The sequence below is a fragment of the Geotrypetes seraphini genome, chromosome 13 (genome assembly GCF_902459505.1).
Source record: "Geotrypetes seraphini chromosome 13, aGeoSer1.1, whole genome shotgun sequence".
Taxonomy (NCBI): domain Eukaryota; kingdom Metazoa; phylum Chordata; class Amphibia; order Gymnophiona; family Dermophiidae; genus Geotrypetes; species Geotrypetes seraphini.
This window is the reverse complement of record NC_047096.1, coordinates 81,407,766-81,421,473: the sequence shown is the minus strand read 5'-3', so window position 1 is coordinate 81,421,473 and position 13,708 is coordinate 81,407,766. Positions and strand designations below refer to the sequence as shown.

The following is a 13,708-nucleotide window of genomic DNA, read 5'->3' as shown; positions in this document are numbered from 1 at the left end:
AAATGAGATGATGACTTATAGTTACTAGTCCTAATATGATATAGTTTGGATATTTTCTTTTTTTTTTTCAGGGTGACTATGTGCACAAATCAGTATTTATTATATTCTTCCAAGGAGATCAGCTGAAGAACAGAGTCAAGAAGATCTGTGAGGGGTAAGAAAACACTGAATGCCGTCAACTTATAGTAAGCGTCTGCTGTTTTATGAATGCTCTTCTCAAAACAGTGTAAATTTCCTCGTGTGATCTGCAAATGAAGGAAGAGTAGCAAATTGCAGTCTAAAGGTCACTCTAGTATACAGTGAATTTTGGCACCTGAGCTCCAGTCACACTAAGTATATGCTGCTCTAGTAAGACTTGAATTCATTAAAGCATGAGTTTTGAGGTGTGGAGACTCTTAGCCTACAAGACTGCAGCACCTTTTGAACAAAAACATCAATTTTGAACAGCCAAAACATTTAAATAGAACTTTTATATTTTCTAGCTTCCATGCCAGATACATGTGCCTGCCATCGCTTCCTCTGCTGGTTGCATATATCATTCATGTGTGCATATTTATGCCTACTCCTGAGCAGGTATAAACAAATACATAAGGTTAATATCAGCCACAAAGAACATATAATTTAAACATCTAACTCTTTCAAATTATACAGTAATAATTACCCTGATTGAACGATCCTCCACATGCGCTGCTGATAGCTGATGCAGCATCCCTGCTCTGATGAGGCTCACCTCTGAAGAGGCTCAACGTAGCTGTAATAGAAGTGAATGAGAGAACCAGGAATGTGCATCCATGCTCATCAGAGTGGGGATGCGGAAGCCTGTGGCTGCTGCACGTAGAGGATCACTCAGTCAGGGTAAGCATTACTGCTTTTTTGGGTTCCTCTCCACAGTGTCCCTTTAATGAAGGTTTCTTATTAGATATGTACATCTTCTATATTTGTGATTGCAAATTTGTGACCTGCTCAGCCTTTTTTTTTTTTTTTTGCTCATCAGCTAGTGTTAGTGTTTGTGCGGCCCCAGAAAAACTTTTTTTGGCCAATGCGGTCCAGGGAAGCCAAAAAGTTGGACACCCCTGTTCTAGAGTATTGGGTGTTGTATTAGACTCTTCATTCTCTTTTCATTGTCAGGTAAACAGTTTTATCAAAAATTGGTTTTTTAGCCTTCGTACATTAAGAAAAGTTCATCATTTGTTCTATCAATATCATTTTGCAGTATTGGTCCAGTCTGGCTCAGGTGGATTATTGTAATTCCATTTATCTGGGATTAAGTAAATGAGAAAAGACTACAGTTGGTTCAAAATACTGCTGCTGCTAGATTGATCTTTGGAAAGAAAAATTTTGATTATGTGTCACCTTTGTTGAGGAATTTACACTGGCTTCCTTTTCATTTGAGAGTTCAGTTTAATGTGCTTGCATAGTTTTTAAAATCCTACATGGACTCTTTGCTTCTAAACACCATGAGATCTTCTATAAAAGGAATAAAGTCTGTTCACAAAATTTCTCATTCCTTTCCATATCTACTAACTGCGATATGGAATGAATTGCCTCTTCAGATAAGATCTTGTTTAGCTCTCCAGATTTTTCGCAAAACCTTGGAAATGATATTGTTCCATCACTTTTTAGGTAACAATACCAATGTGTGTTAATGGTTCTTTTCTTGCAATTAACTGTGTAAACCAAATCGTTTCTTTTCTTGCAATCTAACTGTGTAAACCAAATCGAGCCTTTATTTATGAAGAGATGATTCAGTATATAAGTCTTAGATTAGATTATACTTACCATATAATTCAGATTTACCGGCCTGTAGTCCCCCAGCCTCTTCCTTCCGCTTTGGGAGAGGGACATTACATTACCTTTACGGAAATTTGTAAACCGCATAATACCAGCTAGAGTTCAAAGCAGTTAACAAAAGAAAGACTGGAGAGCCATCAGGAATTCTATCCAATCCATATCAAACTACTCACAGCACAAATTTCCTAAATAAATATGATTTTAACAATTTATGAAATACAGGAAAACTAGATTCTTGTCTTAGAGTGGAAGAGAATTCCATATAGATGCTGCTTGATAAGATAAACCATTATTGTGAAATTTGTATAATCTTACAAATCTGATGGAAGAAAAGCTTAATAAAATTTTCTTTTCCTATTCCCTGCAACCATTGAAAATAAGTTTATAAATATGAGGACAATTCTCCATATTTATAAAGGCAAAAACACATTGGCTATTATTCTTCCATTTACATCTGTGCTTTTCTAACAATTCTACCAGTTCCTCTTAGCTTTTACAGATATTATCATTTGTCTTCCTCTTTATGTAATCTCTTGAAGCTTATACAAATCTTACTTCTAGTGGAATTCTTTGCAACTGTGCAATGCAGAATTTGTGCAGAATTCCCCAGGCACACAGAATCACCTTGATCTGCACAGAATTGGTACTTTCCTGCTGCAGCACAAATTTTTTACTTGGGCACTTCCTCTGTGCAGGCCAATTTGCTGCAATTTCTTTGGGCAGCCTGCGCAGGCTCTGCAGGCTTCCCTCTACCAGTTTCTGCCCTCAATGATGTCACTTCCTCTTTCTTCACATAGTACAGGAAAGCCTGCAGAGCCAGCGACAGGTTGCCAATAATTGACTTCTGAGGTACACAGGATGCTGGATTGGGGACAATGAAGAGAGAGAGAGAGAAGTGCTGGTTAGGCAGGGGGCAAGGGTGAGAGAGGTGCTGGGAGGGAGAGGGGCGAGAGAGATGCCAGCTTGTGGAGAAGGGGGTGAGAGAGATGCTGGCTGGGAAGAGCAGAGATGAGAGTGATGCAAGCTTGGGGAGATGGTTGAGAGATGCTGGCTGAGGGGGATAGGGGTGTTGAGAGATGCTTCCTGGGGGGGAGGTGACAGAGAGATGCTGGCTCAGGAAGGATAGGGAGTACTGGCTAGGGACGAATGGGGAGAAAGATGCTGACTCGGGGGGGAGGGGTGCAGGGTGAGAGAAGTTGAATTATGCTGGCTGAGGAGAAAGATGCTGGTTAAGGGGGATAGAGGAGATCATATAAGATGCTGGCTGGGGGTGTTGGGGGGAAAAAGATCCTGGCTTGGGAGGGGATAAGAGAGAGAGAATGAGAAAGATGAATGAGAGATGCAGACGAGGGGGTAGGGGAGAGAGGCTGGCTCAGGGGAGGAAGATCTGCACTCCGAAAGGCACAGAAACATAGAGAAAAGATCCTAGATGGGAATTGAGTGTAACGACAGGGACACTGAAGCAATGCTGGGCATGGAGAGGGACAGACATGGAGAACAATGCTTGATGGGGAGAAAGCATTGAGACAGGTGCATACAAGGACTGCTAGACGCAGGAACATTGCTTGAGTAGGGGTGATTTTGACAGAGGGATAATGGATGCAGGGGAATGGAGAGGGACACAGAGGAGAGAAGTTCAGGATTGAGATGGGGGACAGGTGCTGGACAGGACATTTAGGGACAAAATATAAAATGGGCCATCGATCCTGAGAAGACAGTTACCAAACCCCCCCCCCCCAAAAAAAAAAAAGGACTCTGAAACCTAAGTGAATGGAAAAATAAACTACCCAGACAATAAAAAAGAGAAAAAAAGTTTTTTTATACTGAATGTATTGAAATATGTCAGCTTTCAGAAATGTTTTTCAACAACATAAAGGCAAAATGAAATACTATGAAAACCAACCAACCAACCAAACTTCATTAAGCTGGGCTTTTACAAAGGTTTGTTGCTAGAAGAAAGTCACTAATCTTCACCGCCCTCTTTTATCAAGCCATGCTGCTGAGCAGCATAAGCTAAATGCAGAGCCACTCATAGTTATAGCATGGGTAACGTGACCATTTAGTTTTTTAATGAAAACAGGACATCTATTGTCAGTCCCGCCCCCAATCCCTTCCATTCATTTTTCATGTAAACATATCTTATTAATTCATAATGGTAACCATAGAATTAAAAAACCCCACAAAGCACACTATACGCAGAGAAAATGTTAATTATCATTTATATTTGAGGGGTTTCGAAGATGTCAGGGCAGATGACTTTAAAATATGCAATGTCACCTCAGTAACTATAGAAAAATAGACAAATATAGTGCAAAATATAGACAGCAGATATAAATTCTCAAAACTGACACATTTTGTTCACTAAATTGAAAATAAAATAATTTTTCCTACCTTTGCTATCTGGTGATTTCATGAGTCTCTGGTTGCGTTTCCTTCTGACTGTGCATCCTTTTCTTTCATTTCTTTCTGCACTCAGGCCCAACAATTGTCCCTTTCTATTCCCTCCCTCCTTCCTTCCTATGTCCTTAGTGCCCCCAGTGCCTCCTTCTTATGTCCTTCGTGTCCCTTCCTAAATCCTTAGTGCCCTCAGTGCCTCCAGCCTTTGTCCCACCCCCGAAGCCTCCTTGCCTCCCTCCCTCCCTGCCGTGCCAAAACCTGTCTGCTTACCTCCTTCACTCCCTCCAGCGCTTGATTCAACCCCCTTCCCAGGTCTGCCGACGCTGCCTGCTAGCCTCCCTCCTGGCTGCGCCGATTCAAACCCCCCCATCCGCCGCTGCTGCACCTTATTCTTGCCACCCAGAAGCCTTCTTCCCGACGTCAATTCTGACATCGGAGAGGAAGTTCTGGGCCAGTCAATCACTGCCTGGCTGATCCGGAACTTCCTCTCCAACGTCAGAATTGACATCAGGAAGAAGGCTACTGGGCGGCAAGAAGAAGGTGCAGCGGCGGCGGACCAGTGGTTTGAATCGGCACGGCAGGGAGGGGAAGCGATCGCCGGTCCCGTTGTCCCCACGTACTGCTTTGGGATTATGTCCCTGAAAATGGGACATTTCGGCGTCCCAAAGCAGTGGATCGGGACAACGGGACAGTCGGTCCAATAACGGGACGGTCCCATTGAAAACGTGACATATGGTCACCTTAAGCATGGGCAGCCGGCATTTCGGCAACACAACTTGATAAAAGAGGGGGTAAGTGAGAAAAACTTGAAGGCTCCTTGTTTTCTCTAGTATAAATTAATGAAAATACTGAATTGTACTGAAATTCTGGCTAATAATTAGCAAAAATATTGTTTAAATGTTGTCAAACTTTCAGAATTTGCACATTTTGTGCACAGAATTTGATCTATCTCGTACATATTTTATTGTGAATATCCTGAAACCCTGACTGACTGGGGTTTCCCAAGGACAGGTTTGGGAACCCCAGTCCTAGACAAACCTTTAGCAGTATGCACCTAACCTCAGCGGCAGTTCAAGGCCTTCTTCCTCCCACAATCAATCATCTCCCTTTCCTTTTCCTCCCCTTTCTAGTGTCCAGCACCTAGCACCCCTTGTTTCCTTCCCATCCGGCCTGTGCTGCTACTGTTGCCACCATCCTCCCTTTAAACAGAGGCCCATATTTAAGTGCTGCTGTGTTCAGTTCACTTTTCGATACAGGATGCAGCAGCACATAAGACATCATGTCATCCCTGAATCCCCTTGCCTCTTCAGTCCAGAAAGAGGGATGTCAGCTCCAGTAACAGGTGGGCGGGAAGAGAGAGGAAATGAGAGAACTGCTGAACTTTGCTGCACTGCCACTCCACTGAAATGCTGCAACACTAGGTAGATACCTAGCAACAGGGCCAGCGCTGAGGATCTGATGGAGGCTATATTTCATGCTGTTTAAGGGAGGAAGTCTTTGCCAGACTGTGAGCTCTTTCTGCCTCTGGCTAAGAGCTTGAATGGTTGAGCTGAGCAGGAGGCAATTTAAATGGAAGGTGAGGAGGAGAATTGTGATTTATGGTGCCATAACCCAAAAGGTGCTGATTTCTTAAGGAGGAGGAAACTGCAAACATAAAAAAAAATTTTTGAAATTTTGTTTAAGGTTTCATATATACAGTATACTGTAAATCATGTAGATCACTTAGCTTAATTCAAAGCTCTTTCTCAAATGGTGTATCTTTCAGATTCCGTGCCTCTCTCTATCCCTGTCCTGAAACACCTCAGGAGAGAAAAGAAATGGCATCTGGAGTTGCCACCAGGATTGACGACCTTCAAATGGTATAACTGAGAAACCATTATTTATTATTATATAATATAATCCAAGCATACACTTTAATGTATGCTTAGAGGATAAGGGGCATCCCTGACTGATGCCCCTCTTAACAGAAGAGGATAATGCAATATTTACCAAAACCTGAGTACAAGTGTCTTGATATAAAGTTTGAATCATTTGGAGAATCTCACCATGGAACTGAAATATATAAAGAACCTCCCATACATACGGCCATGACACTGTATCAAATGTCTTCTCTATAGCAAAATGAATTAAGAGATTCTAGTTACCTGCTATGAACTATTTCCAGGGCATTAGCTATCTTTAACAAAGCCCACTTGATGAGGGCCCACCAATTGTGGTAGGATGACCAGCAACCTAATAGCTAAAGTCTTTGCATAGAGCTTACAGTCCACATTTTTATTTTTATTTTTTAAATTTATCATGTTTATTAGATTTTCAAATGTAAATACAAACAAATGTAATAATTCAATACAATAATACAATATCAAATAAAACTAACAATAATAACTAACCTCCCTAATCATTTTCCCATATTCCCTCCCCCTCCCAGGGTTGCACCCCCCCCAAAAAAAAACCAAAAACCTATCTATCAAGACCAATCTATCAAAACACAACTACATGCTGTAGAAGTTAATGTATTTAAAAAAGGCTGCCAAATCACGAACAACACTTGTCCTTTCCAAGTGTCCCATTCAGAAAGAGACATGCTTTCCATAATTAATAAATGTAATGTAATGTAATTTATTTCTTATATACCGCTATAAATGTATCATATTTGAGCACCAATGACTATAAGTTGAACGCATTGATCTTATTCAAAGAGAAAGGATAACCTTCAAACCTGAAAGCATGACTAGTTTCAAAAAACCTTTAAGTCTGCTGGGAATAGGATGTTGTAAATCAAATAGCCAAAATAAGCTATAACTGTTACAATGCCATATGGTGTTCCACATGCTACTAACTTTAGAAAAAACTACATACCAAAATTGACGTACCCAAGGACAAATACAAAACATATAAGATAAAGTAGCAGCAGAAGGCGGGAGAGGGGTAAGGGAGAAGGTGTTGGTCCCAACCCCACCAGCTGCGCATTGGGGCTGAACGGCTCCTGCTGCTCTGCCGTGCACTTTAGAAGGAACATTGCGCTGAAGGTTTTTGGGGTTTTTTGTACAATTGTTTCACTAGAAATGTCTTACTAGGACTTATACCCAAGAGTGGCTTTATGGCACATACCGTTGTTGTAGCTGATGACAAGAGTTTCCATGTCTAGAAATCTATGCAGGGCTATATGACAAGTTATTCTACTGCTATATAGAAAAAGAGAGTCACAATTAGTTCATTTTTCTAAATCTTTCCTGGGGAAATATGAAGTGTAAATAAGTTCTGTGTTGCATTAATGAGTGATTCTCAACTGTTGCCTTTAGGTTTCTAGCCATAATTTTGCAGCTGTCTCAGATATTGGTGGGTGGAGGGAAAGGGCTCAGCATAGGGAAGACACAATTGTCAAGAGCTTCAGCTGATGCATAATTGTAAGTGAATCTGTGAAATATAAAGGAATAAATTGCCCACTTTTCTTTTGCTGAATACCTGTGCTAGTATTTTAGGATTAAACCAAACCTTCCATTTCTCATTGTTGGTGTTCTCTCTCTCCCATTCTTCTTTTAAAGGTGCTTAATCAAACAGAAGACCATCGGCAAAGGGTTCTGCAGGCTGCTGCAAAAAATATCCGTGTCTGGTTCATCAAAGTTCGTAAAATGAAAGCCATATACCACACTCTTAACCTCTGCAATATTGATGTTACCCAGAAATGTCTGATTGCTGAAGTTTGGTGCCCAGTGGCTGACCTGGATTCAATTCAGTTTGCTCTCAGAAGAGGCACAGTGAGCATTTATCTTTCTTGTCTTTTTTTTTCCAGTTTAGCCACTTTTTTTTCTAAACGCCCCTGAAATATTTTAGACTGGCCAGGCTGTGTTGAAAACCTTTGATGTTCATAGCTTGTATAAAACAAGTATCAGTAGGGGAGCCTTTATTCTCACACAGCCCTGTGCATTCCTCTGCTCTGGTAGAGGTGTTGCTAGATTAAGCTGGCTGTTTGCCAGTTGGCACAAATTCATAAAGTTCTACTCTTAGTTCTCCTTTATTTTTATCCATGCCTTTGGTACCATATACTCCAGCACAAGCTCTTTTTTCTGCTCAGCAGGACCAAGTGGTAGTCTCTTCCTCCATCAGGTCTCCTTGATGACATTTAGAAATTCAATGTCTTCTGTTACTGGGTCCGTTTTTTGGTACCAGCTTCCAGTAGTTGTACAACTTAAGCATTCATTGTTGACTTCTTAAGGGTTATTGAAGGCTCATCTTTTTCAGATGGCTTTTGGAGTGGCGTCTTGATTTTTTTGTTTGTTGTTTTGTTCCATTTTGTTGTTGCAGGAGGGTTTATGGCTAGTGGGGTCTGGGAACTCAGTGTCTCAGCAGTGTTACTGTCTCTGGTTTTCTTTTACTTTTCTATTGATTCATGCAGTCCTTTCTGGATGGTGAGATCCTTCTTTTGGCTCTTATTTTATAGTACTCCACTTTGATGAGTCTTGAGTGGTTTATTAAATGAAATAAAAACTTGGAAACTTTGACCTATTTAAATATCTTCTTGCCTAGTAGAGTCTGGACTGAGGCTATAAACTTATTGCATGGCCATACCTTATCTGAGCTGAATGAATAGCAAATTCACTGAGCTGTGTAGTCATCCTTTGAAACTTGATCTTGTTCATCCTACTTCAAAGGTCTGGTTTGATTTTTTTCTTATTTTTTTCTTTCAAACAGGAACATAGTGGATCAACAGTTCCATCTATCCTAAACAGAATGCAAACCAGCCAAACTCCACCAACCTACAACAAAACAAACAAGTTCACCTATGGCTTTCAGAACCTGGTTGATGCTTATGGCATTGGAACTTACAGAGAAATTAATCCAGGTAACTAGTCAAGAAGATGATGCAAAATGTTCCTGAAAACAGATTGTGCTTACAGCACTAGAAGGAAATATGTGTGTTGTCTGGTTCCATACATCAGTACATTTATGAAATAAACATGCAGCTGATCTTGCATAGAAATTGTGAATGTGTTTTCACATATCACATTGTTTCTGCCTCTCTAGCGCCGTACACTATTATCACTTTTCCTTTCCTGTTTGCGGTGATGTTTGGTGATCTTGGGCATGGGATCCTCATGACACTGTTCGCAGTTTGGATGGTGCTAAGAGAGAGCCGCATTCTGTCACAGAAGAGTGATAATGAGGTAAAGGTTTTGTGAATCTTTTTCAGAGCAATTCTGATTGTATTTAAAAGTGTGGTTAGTGAACTACAAGTTGAACTATGTGGTAAAATTGTAAGGACCAAATGAAATAGGTAAAAGCACCACAAAAGAATATGTTAGACTCTACCCATGTTCTGTGTTACTAAAAGAATCGGTTTACTCCCTTTATCCTTAGACAAGCAGGTAGCATATTCTCGCATGTGGGTGACATCATCCACGGAGCCTGGTACAGACAATGGAAAGTGTAGTGTCACTTTAAGCTTTAGAAAGCTTTTAGACTGCCCCACTGCACATGCATGAATGCCTTCCTGCCCGACACCAGCTCACGAAGTCATCAGTTTTTCATTTTCTGCGGAGTGAAAATGTATCTCATTTTTGTTCCTTCGAGTTTGCCTTGCCGCTTTTTTCTTTTCAAAGTTTTTTCAAAGTTTTTCAAGTATACTTCTCTGTTCTGTCTTTTCTTTTCTTAAAAAAAAAGGAGAGAGAGAAGGATAAGACATTTTGAATTCCTTCACCTCTTTGGTATTTAGAGGCCTTCAGGCAACTTTCCATCCTTTGCTCCTGCCGTCAGCATCGATGGATTTTCAGCCTTCTTTCTAATCCATCTTGGTCTTGTCCTTTCTGGCCGGACCTGGCTCCGGGACTCTATACACAATGTCTGAAAGAGCTTGAAAGAAGAAGAAAAACAATGCTAATAAATACCAAAGTTTTCTTCCCTTCTTTCTTTCAAATTATTAGGTCTGGAGTCAGAATTTCCAGCAACTGGGACTTTTCTTTAGTACCGACTCCTATTGGTACTGGTGGACATCAATAACTGTGTCACTGGCATATTTGTCATCAAGTCTATTTGATGCATGCCTTTCCTATATGTCAATGCAGTGGAGACACATCGCACTGGACACTTGGATTAGCGTCTACTTGATGCCTGGCCCTTGTGGACAATACAGATTGTCTTTCTGAAGCGTATCGCCTATTGAGGTAACCATGCTTCAACACCTGTTGCACCTTCAGTACCAGCTAACGCTATACGGTACTGGTGCCTCCTCTTCATACATCAGCATGGATGAACATTGAGACTTAAGGGAGAAATTTCCAGCAACAACTATTTATATAGTCCTGCAGCGATTGCATTGATGGTACCAGTTCTTGTTCCAAAGGTACCAATGCAAAACATCAAGGAATGCCTCAGTGTATTGTCGAAAGAGACTTGGTGCTCTTGGTTGCACTCAATACTGCTGCTTACATCAAGTGCTTTTCCACCCGACACCGCTCACACCTCATCAGTTCTTAGTTTTCCGCAGATCTAAGTCATTGTGTTTTTTGAACATTGTTAAATTTTTGCCTTTATCTTCCCACTCACGCGTCTTTTTCCTTCTTATTTGTTTTTATCTGTTTTACTCTTTTAATTTGTTAAAAAAAAAATCAGCCGGGGACATTTTTTTCCTCTCTGTTATCACCTCACGGGCTTCGCCTGTCAAGGCCTCTTTTTCCTCAGCCATTGAATTCAGTTTGGCTGAGGCGGTTTATCCGTCGATGTCCTGGCCGCTAACCGGTTTTATAAAGTGTTGCAGGTGCCAACGGCAGATTTCCATCACTGACCCACATAGCTGATGCTTACAGTGCCTTGGCCCTGAAGACCGCGTTGAATCATGCGCATGGTGTTCTACCCTGCAAAAATGTACCATTAAGAGTTGAAAGCTCCAACAAGAAAAGTTGTTCGGCACCGGTATGGACACTGAGAATATGTCACAGCCTTCCACGTTGAAAGCATCGGCGTCGGGGAACATTGCTCCATCAAATAAGCCAGCTTAAAAGCCGCAGCTTCCCAACAGGTCTCGCAGATCAACATTGCAAACATTGCATTGAGTCCCTTGATGCTGATCAAGCATTGACTGCTCTTGCGTCTGGCCTCTTCTCCATCGAGATGTGTATCCTCTTCACGGTCACCCTCACCAAAGCCAGACAAGGCACCGATGGTACCGGCAGAATGGTGCTCTCATACCGTGAAAAGCTCGAAGTGCTTTTCCAAGTCAGTGACATGTTCAAACTCCTTACGCCAACACTGACTCCGTCGGTACCAGCCCAACCTGAGCATAAGGCCACCAGGTCCTGCGTTACCGATAATGGATCTCCGTCGCAGCATCGACATTCCATGCCTAAGCACAGCTCGTCTCTTCACAGATCCCATTCTCTATCACGTTGTCGAACCAGTTCATTGAGGCATCACCTTTCTTCCTCATTGTCTCAGTGATCCAAGTCTGCTCAGCATCATTCATCTTCAGCTCCTTCCCACTCTACAAAGTGTAAAAGGAAGTCCCATCATACATTGTCGTCTTCATTGGATCAACACCGGGCTTGATGTCACCATTGATCCTGACGCACTCCTTCACCAAAAGACTTTATGGCTCAGACTTAGTCTGACTAGGCGGATGAAGTCCCTGAGTCCACCACAGAGGCTTATGACACTTCTTCTGAAAAGTCTCCTCAAAAGTCTCCAAAAAGAGCTAAGTCTCCTACTGAAAGACTTTCTTTTCCAAAATTTATTCGGCAATTAGGCAAAGAGCTTCCAGTCAAGTTAGAAGCTGATTCTGCCTACAGTATTTGGAAGCTTTAGATTAACTATGATGAGCCTCCTAAAGAACTTCTTCACCTACCATTACATGGCATTCTCTTCATAAGGACTGGGAGGACCCCCCTTATTATTACTGGGGCTCCCAGAAAATTGGCTCTATACAAAATCATTTCTTCTCCTGTTTTTGACAAACCACAACTCCAGCATCAGCCCCTGGTGGTAGAGTCGACTTTGAAAAAATTTACTCCATTCAGAATCTATGCTTCAGTTCCACCAGGGCATGAAGGGCACACTATGGACAAGTATGGCCATTGCCTGTACCAAAACTCCATGCTGGCTAACAGAGTCCTAAACTACAATTTCTGGATTTCCTGCTATGTCAAGACTCTGGTTAAGAAATTGTCTTCTTTTGATAGGTACATCCCTTCACAGCAATTACAGGATTTTCATCACATCTCTCACACTCTGGCTAGAAAGTACATGGCAGAAGATCAGCTTATGATGCCTTTGAGTTATCTTCCAGAGCCTCAGCTATGTCAATGGCATGGATATAAATCTCCAGGATGAATTGGCTATCATTCCGGGCTTGGGTGATGATTTGGTGATTCTTGAAGGACGTTTTTGGATAGGTAGCCAGTGCATGGATGTTAGTGCAAGGGTGACATGGTCACGGAAGCCCAAATTTTTTAGGAGTCGGATTACGGCATTTTGCACACCTTGTAGACGGGAGAGTGTTTTCGCTGGTAAGCCCACTAGTAGAGCATTGCAGTAATCTAAGTGGGATATTACAAACGCATATAGTAGCTGGGCGAAGTCATTTTCTGAAAAGTAAGCACGGATGGCGGAGGTAATAGAAGGATGAAGATACTAAATTTGATACATGGTCTGAGAGCGACAGGTTTGAGTCAAGAATCACTCCTAGACTGCGGACTTTGTCTTTGGCTATGAGGGTGTCATTTCCCCAGGAAAGGGATGGGCGTGAGTATGTGCAGGAGTCTTTATGTATCCAGAGAAGTTCTGTTTTTGACGCATTGAGCTGTAGTTTGTTTGCAGTCATCCAGTTTTTTATTTCTGTTAGGCAGCAGTGAAGTTTTTCCATTTGCACATCTCGGTGTTGACCTAGGGGAAGGTAGAGCTGTGTGTTGTCTTCGTATGAGTGTATTTTGATTTGGTGTTTTTCTGTGATGTCGAGTACTAGTTTGACATATATGCTAAAGAGGAGTGGGGATAGTAGTGCACCCTGAGGCACTCTATAGTCGAGAGGTTTTGGTTCCGATAAGGAGGGTTCCAATAATACTTTCTGAGACCTTTCGTTTAAGAAGAAGGAGAACCATTCCAGTGCGATATCATGGATTCCAATAGAGTGTAGTCTGGATAGGAGGAGAGAGTGATCGATCGATGGTATCGAAGGCGGCGCTCAGGTCTAATAGGACCAGCAGAGCGTCTTTCCCCTCATCAAGGATTTTCCTGCAGTCGTCTACGATGTCTAGAAGCACCGTTTCTGTGCTGTGGTGTTTCCTGAATGCTGATTGGAAATTGGAGAGGGTGGTGTTTGTTTCCATGAAGTCTCGTAGTTGTGTGAGTACAATCTTTTCTAGTATTTTTGAGATGAATTGGAGATTTGAGAATGGCCTATAGCTGCTTGGGTTGTCTGGGTTCATGGTAAGGTTTTTTAGGGTGGTCTTACTACAGCAGATTTCCAGCTCTGTGGTATTATGCCAGATTGTAGGGACTCGTTAATTAGAGATAAGATGGAGTTCAGGAA

General features: G+C 41.8%; 1 protein-coding gene across 6 annotated transcripts in view; it reads left to right on the top strand.

The window, feature by feature from the left end:
• Nucleotides 1–13,708, top strand: part of ATP6V0A1 (ATPase H+ transporting V0 subunit a1) — a 242,656-nt gene that overhangs the window by 118,566 nt on the left and 110,382 nt on the right. For all 6 annotated transcript variants that reach the window (XM_033919294.1, XM_033919299.1, XM_033919296.1 and 3 more), the window contains 5 exons: nt 72–154; nt 5,954–6,047; nt 7,734–7,946; nt 8,881–9,031; nt 9,214–9,353. In XM_033919294.1, the coding sequence (XP_033775185.1) occupies nt 72–154; nt 5,954–6,047; nt 7,734–7,946; nt 8,881–9,031; nt 9,214–9,353 (681 nt within the window). The remainder of the gene's footprint in view (nt 1–71; nt 155–5,953; nt 6,048–7,733; nt 7,947–8,880; nt 9,032–9,213; nt 9,354–13,708) is intronic.